General features: G+C 48.3%; 1 protein-coding gene across 5 annotated transcripts in view; it reads right to left on the reverse strand.

The window, feature by feature from the left end:
• The window catches only part of Fam53b (family with sequence similarity 53 member B), a 103,047-nt gene that overhangs the window by 45,284 nt on the left and 36,603 nt on the right, over positions 1 to 21,160 (reverse strand). For all 5 annotated transcript variants that reach the window (XM_051193190.1, XM_051193191.1, XM_051193192.1 and 2 more), the window contains exons 2-3: positions 19,782 to 20,040; positions 12,314 to 12,368 (exon numbers count right to left, since the gene is read on the reverse strand). In XM_051193190.1, coding sequence (XP_051049147.1) covers positions 12,314 to 12,368; positions 19,782 to 19,859 — 133 coding nt within the window. In that variant the 5' untranslated portion in view covers positions 19,860 to 20,040. The remainder of the gene's footprint in view (positions 1 to 12,313; positions 12,369 to 19,781; positions 20,041 to 21,160) is intronic.

A 21,160-nucleotide genomic window follows, 5' to 3' on the forward strand; every position in this document is an offset into this window, starting at 1 on the left:
CGCTGAGTTGGAAGTCCTTGGAACCAGACTCATCGCCTGGAGTTCCTGATCCAGCTTTCCTCCCAACATCCCAGGATGGTGGCTTGTCCTGAGCCCCGCCCTGGTTGGTGGCAGAGGCAAGGGAGCAATGTAAGTTAGATTACGGTAGAAGACCACGAGCAACACTGAGTCTCGGCCACTTCAGCTGGTCAAAGTCAGAATGGGGCTGGCATGCGGCTAGTTTAGCTCATCTGAATTCCACCATCAAAACATCAGCTCATAAGACACAGAATCTTTTATCAACTTGTTTGCCTTCCACCAAAATGTCCAACAATAGCAGCATTGACACCAGCTGCCAATCACAGCACTTTCTTCATATCTATTTGATTTCTTGCTGAAATTGAGGATATGTAAAGCAGGTGAAATGGATGGATAAGAGTACTAAAGACGCACGCCTTTAGTCCCAGAACTCAGGAGGCAGAAGCAGGTGGATCTCTATGAGTTCGAGGTCAGCCTGGTCTACAGAGTGAGTTCTAGGGACAGCCAGGACTACACAGAGAAACCTTGTCTCAGAGAACCAAACCAAACCAAAAACAAACAAACAAAGGCCATTCAACTCCATTTGAATGCATGAATCCATGGGCTGGCCCAATTGTTGAGAGCCACCGGATCTGAACTTGAACTTTAATTTCAGTAAAATCTTAAGAACAAATTATTGTTTTCCCACTATAGAATCAGGAACCATGCTGGGAATTTTAGGAGATGCAAAGATCAATCTGGCAAAGTTCTTGTTCTTAGATTTACAACACAAAAGCAAAGACTAGAAGCACAAGCTGTCAGGAGTTAGCCCTGCCGATCTCTGATAATCTGCATGCAAGTGTATGTACTGGGTGGCAAATGTGACGGCTTAAGTCAGGCAGCCAGCGGAACTGAAAAGAAGCTGGAAATGGCACACAGTAGGTATGTGTGTACATGCCCCCACTGATCCACAGCAATTCAGACCACTCATTGATTGAGCATCCTTCTTGGGCCATGACATCCACACAGCACCCTGCATGAAGGATCACCCTGACCCAGGGCAAGTAATACAGCTATATGACACAGTGAAAACTCAGACTAGTCTGACATTGACCCTGCCTCAAGAAGCTTGCGGTGCAGGAAGATGTACTGCACCTATCCCTAGTGATGCATACTCCAAGTAGCAAGAGCTGTGAACAGAGCTCTCCAGCATCACTCTTGTTTTATTTCTCCCAGGAAGGGTGCTACTCTGTAACCTAGGGCCCTGAGCCTGTGGCAAACCTCCTGCCTAAGCTTCCCAAGTGATGGAATTAGATATGAACCACCATGGCCACACCAGGCTTACAGTGCTCATTTCTCTCAATGGCCACTGAGATGACACCCGGGACTGAATGTCACCCAAACAGCACCTAAATCACTAGGTCAGAGGATAAGCAAAGCAGCACAAGAGAGTGTCCAGGAGCCAAAGGAAGCTAAACCAAGGCTAGATATAAAGTTTCTTCTTTCCAGACACTCCGCTAAGTCATCTGACAGGTGACCCAAGGGGCTGCAGCCCGGGCGAAGGACGCAAGACTGCCCAGGGCTATAAACACCCAGAGTCTCAGGAGCTACAGAGACAGAAAAAAAGGTTGACTGGAAGTTTAGCTGGACAGCTGGGAATGAAGCAGGACTGTGGCTGAACATCCAAAGACCTCAACTCACAATCTTCTTGATCCTGAGGGAGGCAGCTCTGATACCTATTCCTCTAGGTGAATCTCTAGATTCCTCTAGATGAATTACTTTCAAATATAAACCACACACACACACACACACACACACACACACACACACACACACACACACACACACGGTTCTTTGCAGCATGACAGTAGTGGTGCAGGCAGATCTCTGTGAGTTCGAGGCCAGCCTGGTCTACAGAGCAAGTTCTAGGACAATCTCCAAAACTACAGAAAAGCCCTATCACGGGGGGGGGGGAGGGGGAAACAATAACAAAAGAGCCCCTTTGCAAGCTGCTGCTTATATTGTTCAAGTATGTCTTCAGTACTACTCGTGGAAAACATTTCCTTCCAGTATTCCATTCCTTCTGGGTGTTCTCCCCTTCCCCAAGTGTGGTATGTGTATGGTAAGTGTGTGGTGTTTTTGTATGTATGTGGTGTGTGTTTGTGGTGAATGTGTGTATGGTGTGTGTTTCTGTGTGTGGGTGTTTGTATGGTGTGTGTGAATGTGTGTATGTGTAGTGTGTCTGTATATTGTGTTTGTGTGATGTGTGTGTTTGTGTGGTGTGTGTGCTTGTGTAGTGTGTGTATTTCTGTATAGTGTGTATACACATGTGTTGTGGTGTGTGTGTGCATGTGTGTCTGTATGGTGTGTCTATATGGTGTGTGTATGTGTGTAAATCAGAGTAGGTCAAACTCAGGTATTAGTCTTCCCATCTCTCTTGCTCACTGATGAGTATGTCAAACTAGCTAGTCAGTGACCTTCCAGAGATTCCCTTTCCCCTTCTCCTCCTAGGGACCACTAGGACCACAGATCTCTTCTGTGTCTGTCTTTTCCAAAGGTTCTTGGATCTGAATTTAGGCCATCAGGCTTGCACAGTTGAGTACTGTACCCACTGACCCATCTCTACCACTCCTTGAAAACAGTTTTAATTTGACATTAGTTCAGTAAACCAAAACAACCAAAATTCAAAACAGAGAAAATATAAACTAAACTGGGCATGGTAATACAAGTCCAGCTTAGTCCCAAGAAGTTGAGACAGGAGGATCACTTTGAACAAAAGGTTAGCCTCAGTTATAGATGAGAAGAAATACAATTAACATGACTGAGCTTGTGACTGCCTATTAAGGATAATAGTAATTAATCCTAAGAAAAAGTGGAAATCAAATCAAAATGATAACAAATGACAGCAAATTGGTAAGTATAATTAAAATGTCCTATAGCAGGTGGCTGGTCAGACAGATTGTAAGGGAATAACACACTGCATGTAACAGTGCTATTTCAAGGACCAGTTAATGGTGTGGGGGAAATGCCAGTGATAAGTTGCTAAAGAAGCCATGTATAAAGCCCCATGAATCTCATTTAGTAAAACACATAGTAAAATACACATGAAATAAAAAGGGACAGACCAAAATGGCTGATTGTCAGGTGGCTAGTTAATTTATGCTGTCTCAGTTTTGTTTTTCTTGTCTGTACATTTCCTCTGAGAAACTGTGTTAACAAGCATGTGAGCCTACAGGGCTGTACTCCACAAGTTTACAGGGCTGTGCTCCTCCAGCCTTCGGGGCTGTGCTCTGCCTTCCCTCTGGAAAGGAGCCACTCTAGAACTAGGGCCCAAACCTCATCTTCCTCTGGGTTCTCTCCTTGGGGTTTTCAGGAAGTTGCTGGAACCAACTTCCCTTTGAGGCCAAGACACTGAAAACACCACAAGACTCAGGGGTGTGACAGGTTGAGGAAGGAACCAGCGGGCAGTGGAAGACCACAATGGTACCACGGCAGGTGCTCGGGAGCCTGGGACACAGGATGGGATGAGTCTCAGTCAAATGCAGAGAAAAGCATCGATTTAGAAGGGACTGATCCCATCTATGAGGGGATTTCACTTGCTTTGCATTCTGCTGGCCTACCAGCTCCGAAGTACAACCCAGGGTGGCTCTCTGGGGGTCCTGCACAGAGTATGGTACACGGCAGACCTGACAGGGTGGGAGGACATGAAGGAGAAGAGGTGACAAATGAGGACAACAAATATGGGAGGGGCAGTAGGTGTTTACTTGTTACTTCTTGTCATGGTCCCTAACACAAGCAGGTTCAATCTGGTTATGCCACAAAGCCTCGCCCCTACCATGAGCCATGGACTGGCTACATATGAAACAGGCAGGCAGTTAGGCAGAGTCAAGTGGAGGCTACTTCGAAAAAGGAGAGTACCGCTAGTGTGTATCAATAGCAGCCATGCAGCCACTTGGCCTGTATGCGGCACGAATTCTAACGGTTTCTAGCTTCATCGCTTTGAAAAGTACAATACAAAAAAGTAAAAACAATCGATGCTAAGTTTAGCTCTTGTATTTCCACCCTTCACTCAGGGTCCAGAAAGCAATTTGTTGGGTCAGGTCACCACACAAAAGAACAGGAATAGAAGCTGATTTTTAATGGCAAACTGCCCTATGTGTAAAGCTCCATCACACAGAGCACAAAGGGCTCTGAGAAGATGATAGCGGGTGCCCCCACTCTGCCATTCAATATCACTTCTACATAAACAACTGGAACTCGTTCTAAAGTGACAAAGGCCATGGATATGGAAGGGCCGCTGAGCAATGGTCACCTGATATGGTTAGAAAGGGCATGGTCCTCTGTTTGAATCTCAGTTCTGCACACTTCTTAATCTCTCTCAGCTGCTGAGAGAAGACACAGGCCCAGCAACACGCCCAGAGCAACCTCTCAGACGTGGCAGCCATCAATGTAATTCTGAACGGACGGCACCAAAAAACATGTTTGTGTTTGAGATGTGCTCTTCTGCACCTGGCTGAAAAAGGAACCAGTATTTTCTGTACTAGGGCTTTCTGGGACATGGTTCCAGGATGGCCTGCTGGGCGATGAAGGGTGGGGGTAGAACTGGGAGATGGGGAGCAGAGATGAAGAATTCTGGTTGCTACATATTTGATTTGGTGGGGTTTGATTTGCTTTGGCTTTGGGCAATCAGAGGATGGCAAACCTACAGAAAAGAATCTCTTTGCTTTTCAAGTCCTTAGAAAGCCACGTTTCACAGGCCAGGTGGGAAATCCCAGGGCTTCCACCCCAAATGGCACATAGCCTACATTACACCGACTTTCAGAAGGACCCTTTCTTGTAAAAAAAAAAAAAAAAAAAAAACAAAAAACAAAAAAAAAACAACTATTTATTTATATTTTATGCACATTGGTGTTTTTCCTGCATGTATCTCTGTCTGAGGGTGTCAAATCTTGGAGTTACAGACAGTTGTGAGCTGCCATGTGGATGCTGGGAATTGAACCTGGGTCCTTTGGAAGAACAGCCAGTGTGCTCTTACCCACTGAGCCATCTCTCCAGTCCCCCTTCATCAGGAGGACCTTAAAAAGCTCCTCAATGTTCCTAGTGTGCCCACATTCACAATGGTGAGAATAGGGAGGGGGTAGAACATATCACCTTGCCTATGGATGGGTGAACCACACAGACAAAATATACTCCGGGCCCAGTTCTTCCACAAGTGAACCACAGGACCAAAGTCCCTTCTAAAGCTGAGGCTCAAGGACTGAGCCTGAAGTTTCTGACCGGCTACCCTGTGAGACAAAGAAAGAGACCCCAAATTGACACTTACTGAACCCGGTCCTGCTGCCCTGACCAGAAAGCAGAGGCTTCTTGGGTGCACAGATCTTGAGCCTTAAGAGAGAAAAGCACTCGAAGGAACACAAATAGCATTTGACCTCAAATGTTCTTGTTTCCATTTCTGCACTTAAACTGGGAAATTCCCAGGGGCCATATTCTTGGGGGAATATAAGACTTGTAATATCCAAAAGATAGAGGAGTTTTACAGCCTTGGAGGATCTCGGTGCTGTGTTTTCGATACTCTCTTAAAGTGACACAGCCATAACACAATGTGGTTTCTAGAATAGCTTAAGTAGTCACATACAAACCCAAGAGGCCTGATTCTTGCAGCCTTCAAGCACAGGAGCAAGCCCCAAGCCAGACCTGTGGCTGACTCATTCCTGGATTTCATACCTGTCTACTTGTGCTGACAGTGAGGTGTGGTCATGTGTCCCTGCTTCCCCAGATTGCGGTGTGCTAACGTGGCCTCAGGGAGGCAAGGACTGCCTGTTTTGAGTAGAGGCTCACCAACTCTTTAAAGAACTAGTGTTTGTCTGAGGGCAGCTTTGCTAAGCTGATTGTTTGATAAGAACATCGAAGGAAAAGCTAAGCAATGACTTGAGCTTCCCCACAAGGTCTCATCTGGTAAGATGGTTGGGTTTCTTTTTGTAGGGGGGGGGGGGTGTTGGTTTTTTGAGACATGGTTTCTCTGTGTGGCTTTGGAGCCTGTCCTGGAACTGTCTCTATAGACCTGGCTGGCCTCAAACTCACATAGATCCACCTGCCTCTGCCTCCTGAGTGCTGGGATTACAAGTGCCGGGATTAAAGGCGTGAGCCTGGAATTAAAGGCATGAGCCACCACAGCCCAGCAGTTTAGGTTGTTTTTAAATACAGAGTCTCACTCTATAGCTCAAGCTGACTTGAAACTCACTGTGTCACCCAGGCTTGATTTGAACTTGCTGCAATCCTCCAGTCTTAGCCTCTCAGATGATGGGATTATAGTCATCATGTCTGGTTTTTTTCATCTGTATTTAATGGAGTTTAGAGCCTGTGTCACTGGAACGGAAACCTACTAGCAGCTGAGTCAGGAAGAAAGCCTCCTGGGCTTCCCTGCTTTAGCCTCTGGCCCTGCCATGTCTTAGGGGCAGTGATAAAAAGACACCAAGTTCATTTCACAAGGGCCTTACACAGACAAAGGGGATAGGATGGCTGAAGGTGACATCCCACTGGGTCTCATCTGGGGAAACAGGATGGTTCAGAGTCTGTGGGGCTCTGAAAGAAGGGACAAAGATCAGGGTTCAGAATGGCTACCAGGGCCTTTGCCTTGCCAGTAGGGTGGGGACTGCAAATGGCAGCTGTCATGGCCTTTGGCAAGCCTGTAGTCATGGGGCAAATGTGGCCCAGTGGAACCACTAAGATATAAAAACTGTACCAGGCTGAATGTTAGAGGCACAGGCCTGTTTCTTCATTTGTACAAGATGGTGTGGGCTGGAGTCTTGATAACCCTTTCAACTTTGACAGGAGCCTACAACTTTACTCCAAGCTCCCAGGAACACATACAAATGTGGGGGGAACTAGTATTCTCCATTAGCAGCAAAACTCCAAAGGGATGGGGAATGGGAAGACCTGTTTGGTCTTTTTTGTTTTTAATTCCTTCCTGTTTGGGGTATATACAGAGCATGTGAGATAGACACATGCTCTGTAAAGCATGCACACAGCAAGGCTGGGTGCCTTTGTATCAGATGAGGGAACTGGCAGGGAGGACAGCTCTTCAGGAAACTGACAGAGAACATGAACGTGTACCCTAAGCAACTGTCCATCTCCTAGGTCATCACAGCAATCCCTGCTGAAACTGGCTTCAGAACAGTGCCATGTGTCCTCTAGGCACACCCAGTTAGCAAATAGCAGAACCTAGACCTAAGCATACTCTTTGGTCCAACAGCCATGCTCCCGAGACAAGGACGGGCTGTTCCTGACTTGCCCACTGCCCTTCCTTCTCCACCAAGAGGCCAGCACCCACAGATGGTGCTGTAGCTCTTCTCTGGACTCTGACGCCACTGTGGTCCCCTCCCTCACCTTTGTGAGAAGGCACTCCAGGAGGTTCGCTGCTTTTCACTTGCCACTGCAAACAGCTATCATGTGTCAACTCCATCCCTCTACTTCCATTCTGTCCTGTATCCCACACACTGTCTGGAACCAATAAAAGGTACACGGGGGAACACACTCTGTACAGACTTAAAAATCACATACATATGTAACCACAACAAAGATAAATCTAAAATGTAAAGTTATTTTTTTAAGAAGACACATGTACTTGTATGAGGCTATATATATATATATATATATATATATATATATTCCCCACTGGAAACAAATTGTATGCTAGCCTGTATTAGTTTGTAAGTGGTTTCTTCTAGGAGGCCCTGGCTCAAGGATCACATTCAAAATGGCACAAAAACCTGGGCTGGGTGATTTTGGCATTGCTATTGGTGTTTTTCATTTTGTTTTGGTCATTCAACTGCAATGGGAACTGTCTAGCCCCAAATGCCAGCTACTCCACACAGGTACAATCAGGGGCCGCTTTCAGTGATCAACTGAGGCTGAGTTAAGAGACCTAACCCTGCTGAACCTCAACATGAAATCTCTTTAGACCTGTGCAGCTCACCACAGCCAACTGGTTTCCCAAGGAACTCCATTCAGAGAGTGCCCCCGGGGAACAATCCTTTTATGTTCAGAGTAGACGTTAACAGCCGAGTAATTAAACACTGAAAGTAAGGGCTTATAATTAAAATGCTGACAAACCTGAACCAGAGTGGCACAAGTCGGCCGCTATAATGTTTTTACAATTCCTTTTTATACATAATGTATGATCCTTCTGCTCAAGTTTCCTCTATGTTCCTTGCCTGTGAAATCATTTACATTAATAAATAATTTATTACCATAACTCCTGAAGTAATTATGGGTTTTCATCCTTTTTTTTTTTTTTTTTTTTTCCCTAAGCATACGGATAGTCTTGTTCTTTGGCCACTGACTTGTATTTACAAGATTTTTCTTAGTGGCCTTTTGGGAATAATTGGTGTTGCCTTCGATTTCTCACACTTTCTGTGATTTCTAATCTCCTGGCCTGAGTGGTGAGAAAGGTGGAATGTGTGGTGTCTAATATCCTGACGAAATAGGGCTCATTTAATGGCTGTGATTAACCAAACGTAATGAATGGGGCCTGTGCTCACCCCACTCGCCTTGTTTTATTAAAAAGAAAAAAGAAAACAGAAAAGAAGCTGGCACATGTGTAACCCCAAGCAAGCATGAAGTAGCATCTTTTGAGGGTCCAAGGGTCCTAAGAGTTCATATGCAGCCCCTGCTTCACTGAACCCAGGACACCCTCCCACACTTCCTGAACCCGCCAGAAGTAGGTGTAAGGAACTGTGCTGCTCCCGGCCCAGATGGCAGGCTAGGAGCTGCCACTCAACGCATGTCATGAGTAGGTGCCTCTGCCGGAGAGAGCTTCCTGCATGGGAAATTCTGCCTTAGCACAGAAGTGGGTGGGGAAGATCTGGAGGTGAGAAAAGAACCTGATGTCTGCTAGAAGGAGCTGGCCTGGCAACCTCAGAAGGAGCCTTCAGCTGGGTACAAAGCCGGTGGACAGGGCTGGGCTCTGTTTTGTCTTGTGTCTCCAGTCCACACCTATCCCAGATTTGTTCTCTCCCTCACTTTAGAAAAGTATAAAAATACTTTGTATCAAGTTCCCAAATTGAGGAGGGGCACGAAGATAGGGAGGGGCCTGTATCCAGTCCACAATCACAAGAATGAGGTACTTTAAAAATTAAAACAACCCGCTGATTGTTTCTACTATGCTGGACTGTAAGTGGGCACCGAGGCAACTCAGCCACCCACAAAGGTAGCATTCTGGGAGGAAGCAGTAACCCAGCGCTGTTCCCCAAGCCCTGGGGCTCCCACTGGCTTTTCTTCAGAGCACCTAGGAAGCTCCCCACAGTGGTTCCCAGTGAGGACCCTGGAATGGGGTTAGGAGGGAAAACCATGAGTCACAGACCTTTGTCTTCAGGAGCCTGGGACTGGGTGGTAATTATGATAATCGAAATTTTATCTTTGCTCAGCATTGTCCAGCCCTGGAAGGGCCAAAAACACTCTTGAAAAGTCTGGCCAGCTCCTCAGGGTGTTCTCTTCCCTGCTATTGAAAAGTGGGCACACCCAAGATGAAATCTCCCTGCCTGGGGTACACTCCCAGAGTGCCACAGTGACCAAACAAGGCAAAGCCACAAACTTTGCCATTCTTGGAGTCAATGGGCTGAAGAGCTGATGGGAGCTACCAGCCCAACGCACAGGCAAGTAGGGAGGCCTCTGATTGCTGAGACCCCTGGCTCAGCAGCTACTGGAAAGGGACAGAAGGTGGGAGCGCTTCCTGCCCACAGGAGCTATGCTTTGCTGGAAGAAGAGATCAAGGAATGGGAAAATGGATTCCACCGCTCAATGGCTCCACTGGCCTCCCAAGTCTTGGCACATGGAATTTACTATCTATGGCTCCTGCTCCTCCATTAGACATAAAGTTCCTTGTGGGTTGAGTCAGGGTCCCATTCATTCTGCCCAGCATTAAGTACCTAGAACAAGCTAAAGGCTCAATGAAAATCTGAGGACAAGCCCCTGAAACCACTTGTGAATGAAAGCCCTGGTAACACATGTCACATGGGGGGTGGATCTCTCAAATCAAGGAAAGCTGAGCAGCAGGCAGATGAGGGGCACGCAGCTAGAGAAGCAGAGTGCACAGGCATGCTGCTGTTCCAACATCTAAGATGCTACCCCTTGCATCTCCTACAGCTGAGTGGCAGGACTTCAGCAGAAATGTGAGCCAATAGGAAGCCAGTAAGGCTGGGATAGGGCTTCCAGAAGAGTCAAGCTGTAAACAGTTTGGTACTTCCCCCAATCCCTGTGCTACCCTGAACAGAAAGCAGGCTGTGTGCCCCACACGCTCAGCCAGCCAAATTGTCCTGGACAACCTGGGCTGCTGATCACCCTCCTCCTTCCCCAGGCCCCTTCTACTCTGGCCCCATGGGCAACTCTGTCATTTGTACCCACCCCAAAGGAAGCTGCTGTGGCCTCTTTTGAGAAACAGTATCTCTGGCTGAGGTCTCATCCCTCTTTGCAACTATTTCTGTGGTGTGCTCTCCTGTGCCGATCTTTGTCACAAATGTTCTACCACACAGTTCTCACAACAAGCACGCAACTGCTATGCTGCAGATGAGAAAACGGAGGCTCTAATGAGGATCTTGTCACAGACCAGACACGTTAGAATCAGCTTTACTATACAGAGCCACAGTGGAAGGCCACCATCCTCATGACACAGGTTCCTGGTGTGACTCTGTGGGAGCTAAGTCTGGGTTCACTGGGCATGACACTCCCATGACAAAGCAAGACAGCTCAGTTGAGAACCTGTTTCAGGATGCAGAAAGTGCAGCAGCCTTCTACGCCATGATATTGGTGGTGGTGATAGAGGATGAAAGCCATTAACCACCAGAGAAATATACAGTCATGTGAGGATATGCCTTAGAAAGGTGTTAGCCAGGTGACTTCCCTGTTTCGATGTCCTCTAGGAAGCAGTATCAAAAAAGACATTCAACTTTTCCTGTACTATAGCATGTACTGAAGAGAAAACAATTGTCCTCTGCCACCTGGTCTAATTTTATTTCCTAAGAGATCTTCCAGAGAGTCCCTGGCCTCAGTTTCCCCTAGTATGAATAAGTACCTGGCTGGCTCTGAAGTTGCAAACAATGTACGTGGCAGTGTCAACAAGATGGACTCAGGTCCCCTGTGTACTCACGGACTTATCTATGGGAAGTGGCTTGAAATTAGAAAAAGAGAAACTACTATACACAGAGAAAGGAGGGTGATGGCAACCTCATACGGATCTGTAAGGTACTGAGTCTGAAATCCCACTACCGCTATCCCATCACTGAGGGCTCATCTCCGATTCAACATTGTCATCATAGAATCCATCTGCTTAAAGCCCCCCCCACACACACACAAAAATGCATGTAACCAATACAACCATCCTGTCTTCCCTTAACAAGAAACCGCATCATGTGTGCACAGAAACATGAGACCAAGAAGCTAATTGGACAGAATATTTGCCATATAAACCAAGAGTCTTAAAAAGGTTCCTGATTTCTGTTCTCTTTAGTTCCTTTCTGGGACTATCCTAAGAAATGAACAAAAGACAAAAACTCAGACTGAGAGAACCCCTGGGCATTACGACTACAAATTTAACAGCCCCTTTACTCCATGACTGTAAGAATCACATCACCTGGAGCTAGAGAGATGGCTCAGTGGTTAAGAGCACTGACTGCTCTTCCAGAGGACCTGGGTTCAATTCCCAACACCTGCATGGCAGTTTACAACTGTCTGTAACTTCAGTTCCAGGAGGATCTAACACATCTTCACACCAATGAACATAAAATAAATTTAAATAATAATAATAAAGAATCACATCACCCAGGATATTTTAGTGCACCCACACAGTACAGTACTATACAGCATTAAGATGCAGGACCCGAGCCATTTGCATGATGTAGGAATTGCTGAGTGCAAAACCAAACACAGTTTATATAATTATATATTCATGATGGACTTGGCTATGTGAAATATGCAAAACACACGCGTGCACGTGCATGCACACATACATACAAAATATCACTGAGAACCAGAACTTAATGGATTTTTATTTCCTATCCTATGGTATATTTTCTGGCTAGAAAAAAAAAATGACCACAAATTACTTAATAATCAGCTAGAACTCAGTGCTGGAACTAGAAACAGTGCCTGTAAGCCACACGTCAGTGCCCTCACCCTCACGCCCAGCACGCTGTTGGTCCACCCGAGCCCCACGGGGGACTGAAATAGTTGAAATACAGAAGAGAGTCTCTCCAGGCCTACTCTGGAGTCTCACCTGGCTGGAAGGACTAGAAGAGGATGCCCAGGCTGTGTAGCTACTCACCCATAATTCCACAGGACAGAAGGGTAGGTCCTTGACTCATCTTCTTTGGCGTGTGCTGAAAACAACCAGAAGAGCTATTCAGTCTTCACATCATCAGAAGCACGTTCGCACATGACTCAGATGAGCTCACGACACTTTGGGCTCCTCCTGAAGCCACAGTTACAGGGGGGTCTGCCCTTTGCCAGTACCAGGTTGAGACAACAACCGCACAGAACTGAGCCTGGACTTTGCCCCAAGGCCTAGAGTTACAGACCAAGCAGGGTAATGGGCTTGAGCCCCACAAAACACCTTGTGGAACTCTCTCCACGGAGGGATATGGGAGTGGTTTGATGCAAAGACAGAATTTACTGGGAGCTGGAAAGATATCTGCAGAGGTGGCCTCCTAGGATCGAGGAGCAATGGACCCTGTCCTACTCCCTGGTAGCTCCCCAGGGGATACAGAGACTGCATCCTCCACTACCCAGAAGGGAATGCTGGCGATGCCCCACAGCTGCTCATGGCTACAGCGAAGCTGCCAGTCATTCTCCCTGAAGCATAAGACACTCACTGGTTCGATCAGGTCTCAACCTGAGAGTTGTGGTTTTCAACTCCTGGGCACTGTGTACCACTGGGCTTCCCCCTCCACTGTGAACATTTTCTGTCTTCCCTCACAATCCACACCTACCTCAGCCAAATACCAGATGAAAAAGGAGCTGAGAATGTACGGCCACACAGCAAGTTGAGCACAAAATATTCTGGGAGGTCTTGTGCTGTCTGGCATCCAAGTCAAGTGGCCTACTCAGAAAGTGAGTGAGGAGCAGACATCCCAGTCAGGACCCTCAAGAAGGTCTGCCTCAGGCATTGCAGAGACCGCCGGCTACCTCACTCCCTCAGGTTGTTACAGTATACTCAGGTACAGGAACTGACAGCTATCTGTATTCAGGCTGTGCTAGGGGTTGATCGTGCAATGGGAAATAAAGTTCTCAGCCTAGTAAGCAGGGTTCAAGCTTCTGAGCGGAGCTCCAGTCCCCTACCACATGACAGAAAAAGGCAGGGTTTCTAGGGTGAGAAGTGGGTGGAAGCTTGGGCTCTGGCTCATGAAGTCCCAGGAGGAGGGTGGGGCAGACTAGCAACACCTGGCCCACCCAGATAAGGTGGCAGGCGCCTGGCACCAGCTTCTTCACCCCATCCCCAGTGCCCAATTTGGGAACCTTTGCTCTTGGTCAGCAGGGCATTTATCCCATAGGGGTTTAAAGGGCAGGATGGTCCTTCCCAGACTGAGAATATAGAAAAGAAGAAAGGCTCACACCTCAAAGAGGACACAGTCATACACATAACTCATTCCATTACATTCCATTGAAGGTGGGGGTGCAGAGCATGTGTGTTAAGGTGGGTAGAGATCAGAGCTAGTTTCCAGAGGAACAGCTGAGCTGCTGTTGACAGACAGGAAAGCCATTGATGATAGCCAGCCCCTTTCCAGGCCTCTTCTTGTCTTAAAACAATCCTTAACGTCACCAGGCCAGGTCACCCTCTGGTATATAACTGTCTATAGCCACCAACTGAAATATCTAGAAAGAGTTAAAAAAAAAAAAAAAAAAAAAAAAAAAAGCTGTTCCTGCCTCCCTCTCAACTAACTTGGCTAGTGCTGCAGCATGTGCAGCTGAAAGCCACACCAAAGTCACCCAATAGAGGACAGGTGACAAACATAGGAGAGACTGCCATCAAGGCTGCACCACCCACACAACCAAGTGCAGAAGTGTACAGAACCCTTATTCTCTGGGGAAGGGTTCTGAGAAGGAACGGGATTGCCTCCTGCAGGGTCCCTTGCCTGCCAAGGGAAACAAGGTCTCAATGCTCATGGGGTAGCCAGGCTCAAGGACAACATCCACTTGGATAGGTCTTAGTCAGCTCTACCCAGAGAACCCATGGCCAGTGTCAACCAGATGGGCTAGGAGCCCACTGAAGCTATACCAAGACAGGGACCACAGAAAGCTGAGAGAACAGGAAGGCTGGCCCAGTGAGTGTGCACTACTGGCACAGGTGTCACAAAGGAGGGCTTGGGGCTTCACATGCACAAGCAGGAAGCAGAGCGCAGCCGCCTGCACTTTGTCCGTAGGGGAGTGCACTGAGTTGGGAGTGCAGGGCCAGTGGAGTACCTGCTCATAAAACCCTGTCTCACCCTGGCCCTGACCTTTCAGGGCCCAATCCACACACTCTTCTATAGCCTGTGAGTTTTCCTCATTGACTCCAGTGGCATTCATTTTGTTTGAGCTGAATGTAGATGGTCCCTGTCAAATGAAGAACCCTGGTGCCAGAGATGGCTCAATTCTAGCACCAAATTGGCTTACAACCATCTATAACTCTACTCCCAAGGAATCAATCTCACACTTGCTTCTGGCCTCCATGGGCACTAGGCATGTACATGATGTATAAACATATATGCTGGCAAAATATCTATGTACATAAAATGAAAGGAAGGAGAGAGAGAGAGAGAGAGAGAGAGAGAGAGAGAGAGGAAGGAAGGAAGGAAGGAAGGAAGGAAGGAAGGAAGGAAGGAAGGAAGGAAAGAAGGAAGAGGAACCTTGATTGGCTTCACACAGGATCTCAAGCTAGGACCAGGGCCCCGTCTCACTTTCTGAGCCCTACTTCTGAAGTGAAGCAGAACTTCATAAGCACCAGAACATCTCATCCTTAGGTTCCCAGGGTCGAAGGGCCAAGCACACCCTGACCCCTGGCAAAATCCAGGAGTTTCTGGCTCCAAGCTGACACAAGCCTTCCTATTCCTAGTCTACCAAGAACACAATAAAATTCCCACTGGCACATGCCATTCCTGCAGCCAAGCCAGGCTTCTAACTCTTCAGATCCTCTATTCCCAGAGCAGGAAGAAAGGATAAGCAAATTCCCGTGCCAAGTCAAGATCCAGCAGCCCCAAAGGGACTCTACTGTGAGGCCCCCCCAAGACTTCCGGAATCTGCAAAAGAGTGTGCTCAACTGCAGGCTGAGGTCTGCAGGGAAGGAAGCCGAGAGCATGTTTCCTCTTTGCACGCCTCCCTCTTTGTGCCTGAACCCATCAGGGCCCAGTCTCAGTGAGACAATTCACGTCACAAGTCTTTGGAATCGGGTCCTGGTAGGAAAGACAAAAGCTGGAAATCAAATTGAGGCTTCAGGGACATCTGTCTGACTAAAGAAGGCCCTGACTTCAATAAAGACCCAATTAAGGCTCCAAAGGAGAAGCTAGCAAACACAGACAATACCAGGCCTTACCCATGGCTTTCACAACTGTCTTTAAAGATTACTGTCTAAAGCCACTGAGCCACTTGTTCCTTTTGCTGACACTGTACACAGGGAGCCAATGTGAAGGGGAGATGCTCATAACACATACTGAGAAGAGGCCCAGTATCATGGCTGCCTCAAATACAACTCAGTAAGACCGAGACAGCAGGAAGCAGAGAGGAACCCAGGACCAACAAGAAGAAGAGAGGCTGAGAAGGGAACAGTGCAATAGAGGGAAGTGCTCAAAGATGCCAGTGAAGCCCTGTCTTCAAGGCTGACAGGGGCACAGGAGGCCCCAGGGTGCAAATGTCTACCCAGGGTAAAACCCGCCAGACTTCAGCTCATGTTTATGGGAGCCAGAGACTCTGGTTGGAGCTGTTGAGGCCAAAGAGCCAGGTCGGCCTAACAAGAAATATGAGAACGCCCTGTGCCTAGATAGCTGGACACAAGGCCTAATGTAGCTACCAACTTCAGAATGGGCAAATGCCTTAGCTCTAGCACTCTAATGTGGCAGTTCAAGAGGCAGTGCCTCTTCTACTACTGACTGTGCATGGTTTGGGGACAAGTAAGCAGTCTACAGCTATATACTGTCCTCTGCCCAGAGCAGCCACTAGCCTGTCTCCTCTGGTCTCCAGGATTTAGAGTAGGCTGGGAGAGAAAGTTGTTCTGGCCGAAGGAGGTGGTTACTTTGGAAACAAGAGCAGGCTCTGGGCCTGCATGTAGGCGAATGGGCAGGAGCCGGGGGAGTTCAGTGCTCCAGGGTCAAACATCTGGGCTACTTTCCAGTGACAGTGGCTAATGTTAGAACATGAGAAGGAAAAACCCTTTGGGCAGACTAAGGAAAGAGGACCAGGAATGGCCATGGCCGCCAAGGAAGGCTATGAGCATAGCCATTACCCATACCTATCACTCCCAGAGAGGTGGGGTCCTGAGCCCAGAAGGAACATGCTAAGCACTTCTCAGTTCTTGTTCTTTTTCCTGCACCTTCCTTGGGAGTAGGAACAGCCACCTTTGCCGCCAGAATTAGGGTTCTGCTGTTTTGTTTCGAGACAGGTTCTTAAGTTGTTCGGGCTAGGCTCCAGCTAGCTATGTAGCAAAAGCTGCCTCCTACTTCCACCTCCCAAGTACTGCAATTACAGGTGCGTGCCACCAGTCTCTATACAGGGAATGAGAGGGTGACTGTGAAAAGGCAGGGACCACCACAGCTCTTCTTGTTCCTCACAAGGACACAGGATAGAGGCTGGCAGAGCTCCAGGGCCCCCCTGGAGGGTCTAAGGAACCTTCCGCTTACAGTATCTCAGACTTTCCCTCTAGTGACTAGGAGAAGCCCAAGGGCCATATAGCCACACCTCAGAAAGCTGCTCTTGCCATCTCAAAGGCTCTCAGCCTCCCTAGAATCCTGTTTCCTTTTGAAATCTTAACCTTTGCTTTTGTTATCTTCTTGGTCTAATTATAAAACAAAAGAGAAACTGTTTCCCACCTTCTGTGTTAACTTGTGGCAGTTTGTGTGAGGATGATGTTACCAGTGTTGCATGTGAAGCAGGACTCCAGCAACTCCTTTATTGCTCACTGAGAGAACCGACTGACCTCAGGGGCTGTCTCAGGGAGGTCACCACTAACTAGACTGACACTATTTGGATCTTCGGGTACTTAGAGAACTCTTCTCCCTGAGGTGGCCACGGCCTTCAGAAGTGTGGCCAGTACAGAAACAATTCTCTGAGCCACAGTTCTCATCTGTCTAAGGGGCAGAGATGGATACACCTTTGCCCTTGCCTGACCACCTTCCATGGTAACCTCCACCACACCTTCTGTGGCCCACACTCTCCTTGAACCAGGCCCAGAATGCAACCAACAGTCAGTATGAGAGATGTCAACAAACTCACAGACAAAAACTCTCCAAAGAGGACACCCCTCACCATTGACCTGCCATCTGGAGCAGAGGGGAGGAGACAGATGGTTCTGGGCCTAGATAGGCCAACAGCAAAGAACAGAAGCAAGAGAGCTACTCCCTGGAAGGGGAGCAGAGGTTGGAAGACACAGCCTCGGCCTGGGAGCAAGAGGGCGGGATGAGGGGATGAGTATGCCCCCACGCACAAGACCACATTCCTCAGCTGGGGCTCAGGAAGGGCTGCTCCAATGACCCTGGACCCTGGTGCTGGGAACCAACTCTAACCAACTCTGTGGCTAGCCCCCCCCCCCCCAGCTAGTCCTACGCTGTCACTAGACAGGCACAGAGGCAGCTGTGGGAGTCAACAATACAGCTGAACCCTACCTAGAACCCTACCCTGGGGACCCCTGGACAGCCCCTCAGCCCAAGGCAACTCTAGGCACCACCTGCAGATCCTTCCCCAAAAGACAGTCAATACTAACAAAAAAGACAAGCATGACATAGACGCATGATCCCTCAGCTACAAATTGAACAGAGGGACCAAAACAACAAGGTCAGAAGCCGTGACAATGGACTCCTTTGCACTCATTCCAACTGAATACCTACTAAGCAATAGGCCCTGGTTCCATGAAATGCCTGGCATTCATTAAGTGTCTGTTCTAGCACAAGGAATCGGTCACTCAGTACACAAGATCCACAGATAACCTGTTAAAAAATGTTAAGAGCCAAAAAAGGGACATCATGTGGGGAAAGGAGACAGGAAGTATGGGGCAGGCAGGATTGAATTTTAGGCTGAGTGGCCACAGAAAGAAATAATCTCGTTACGGGAAGAGCTGTAGGCTATAGAAGAAGTCCAAGAGTCCTGAGGCAGGCTCACAGCTGGCATCTCTGTGCTTGAGGGGAGGCAGTTTTGGCTGACAGGAGTAAGTAGAAAGTTATAGTGCTTGTGAGGCAGGAAGCAGATGAGGGTTCTGAGCAGATGGACAGACTAGACTGATACTCTGCATGGCTGCTGGGTAGAGAAGAGATTTTAAGTCAGAAGCAGAGGCTGGGTTACCATTAAGAATCTACATGAGAGAGGCCAACAGCTAGGATGAGGGTGGCTGATGGTGGAGAATAATGAGAAGGGATCAAACTGAGGACACATGTTATATGCAGAGCTATGTATCCATCAACCAGGAACCTCAGCTGCTTCTCTCTGCCCTGTGTCTACAGTGCTGGGCTTCAGAGATAGGTGAACCAACACCAGCCTGAGGGAGAAGGCCTAAACACAGACCAACAAGTGGGGCTGGTGGATGGCAATGAGCTGAGTAGGTGGGCAAGCCACTGAGGCAGTCACTGCCCTACTGCAGGTCTCAGATTGCAACTACATCTTTGGAAAAGATTGGGCCCAGTGGTTGCAAAGCCACTTCTATTCAGCCTGCAAGGCCATACCCAGCACCCCAGTTCTGTGAGGCTCACCCTGATAAGTTTACAGCTCAGCCAGCCTCCTCAGAACACCCGAATCTCAACAGGGCTCTTGAAGGACCACTGCATACTGTCTGTTTGGTAGAGCCTTCCTCTAGACTGGGACTACTCTATAGACAAACAGGGCAAGGCTCAGCTCCAAGTCATGCTGATTCCTCAACTCTGTTGGCCTATGTCTGTCCATGGGACAGGCACTTGTGAAGGACCATGGACCACATGCAGGTCCTGGGCATTTCCCAAATTCACTGAAGCGAGGGGCTTCAGCCCACACAATAGTCACAAATGTGGTATTTGCCACCATGAGACAAGGAAAAGGAAGCCCACCAAAGTGCTGAATGTGAAGCCCACCACCGTTTGGTCAGAAGGCAAAGAACTGAGTGATCCCAGGAGGGTGGGGTGACAAGACAGAAGCCTACCATTGTTGAGTCAGGGCAGCTGCAGTGCCTATCACCACAGCCTGCCACCTTGCTGCCAAGCTATTCCTCCTTTCCTTCATCTACCACTCAACCCTTAGGTGGGGCTCTCACCCTGCACTGTCCTTATCTTGGCCCCCCTCTGACAGCCCTCATCCTGGAAGCTAGGTGGGGTGAAAGAAGGGCTGAAGCCCTTGCATGACCCTGCCCCCCCCCCCGCTCCACCCCCCTCCCAGGGAAGCAGCTCTGACCTGGGCCCAGCTGCTTTCTCCTTCTGAGGCACACCGTTCCTCTGCCACACAGCCCCAGCCTAGAACCTCTCACAGAGCTCTGCTTACTTCCAAGTTGTTAAGCCTGGGTGCCACATCCACAGCCACACCACAAACCCTCCCCGCACACCTGGCCACAAAAAAAAGGAGAAAGAAATGCAGCCCTTAAGGGCCCTCACCAGTTCAGGGATGAAGGTCCTGTGTGTTATGGAGTCAGCTCCCTGGATAATGAGGCTTCTCCTTAGGATCATCACCATGGTAAGGACCTCAGGCACTGGGCTGCATCCTAGGGTGGGGACAGGCCATCTTCAGGTGGGCAGACTTGATTAATAGTAACACTCAAGCATTCCAGGGAGTGATGTCATCAGAAACAGCTTCCCATCAATTGCTCAGTCTGGGGACAAGGTCCTCCAGGAATGTCCAAAAGTAGTCAACAACCTGGGGAGACAAAAGACAGCCAAAGGGGTTCAGGACTAGGAAAGTCTAGGATGCCAATAATATAGATCAGTCCCAATAGTGCAGGGGACCCCCATGGGGAAGAAACCACACCCTTACTAAAAACTGTGCACTCTGGGAGGTTATCAAGACCCAGAATCACTTTCTTAGATCACACACACATACCCACTCTTAGCAGTGTCTCGCTCTCCCCATAGTCACAACACTAGAAGCCTTTGTAGCTTTGTCCCTTTCCCCAGGGTGAACCAAACCAAGTGACCCATGAGCTAGTGCCTGGACCACCTTGGTACTACCATCCAAAGATTGCCACGTTGCCTCCCTGTCCACCAGGTCCCACCAAGCAAAGCAGAAATCGCACAGACTTCGGTGCACGTAAGAAAAGCAGTTCCTTACAAGGTGAGTTCCCCATCCCAACTCATCTATGGTTAAACCTTCAAAGAAAGTTACAAGGATATGAGGCTCTGAAGGTCATCATCAAAACCTAAAAAGTAATGGTAATGATAGCAATAAACAAATAGAAATGCAGTTTCCTAATCTGTAATTAAAAACAAACTGCTCACTGTAGGAAAGTGTTTTAGAAGCTGCTGTGTAAAAATTAACTGCACCCTGGTATTTACTTCCCATCCCGCTTGTAAATCATATTTTCCTGTTTACTTCGATTAGACTTTACAGTGGGTACTATTGAATCTGTTATTACAGGCCAGCTGGTGAGCACAGGAAAATGACCTTCTACCTTCTTCGAAAACAAGGTTCGTCCAAAGTGCAAAATCAGGGATGGAGAGGGGGGGAGTCAATGCATTTGTAAAGCTTGACTATTCAGGAAAGGAGGCGCGGGGGTGGGGGGTTGCTCAAGAGTTCTAGTGGCACTGGGAGACCTGCTTCATGCTCCAAAACCACATCAGTCTACAAACCATGCACCCCAACCAAGTGTGATGTGTTTAAGGAAGGAATGTCAAACCATTCCGCCTGGTTCTGGCTCAACAGCAGGGCCAGAAGAGCCCGCTGGCCCCCTGCATACTTGGATCAGGAGCAAGCCAGGAGGGGTACCCCTGGACTCACCCTTCAAAGGGGCCCCTTGTGCTGCCTAGGCAGGGGAGGCCTG

This window comes from Phodopus roborovskii, unplaced genomic scaffold, assembly GCF_943737965.1.
Source record: "Phodopus roborovskii unplaced genomic scaffold, PHOROB, whole genome shotgun sequence".
Taxonomy (NCBI): domain Eukaryota; kingdom Metazoa; phylum Chordata; class Mammalia; order Rodentia; family Cricetidae; genus Phodopus; species Phodopus roborovskii.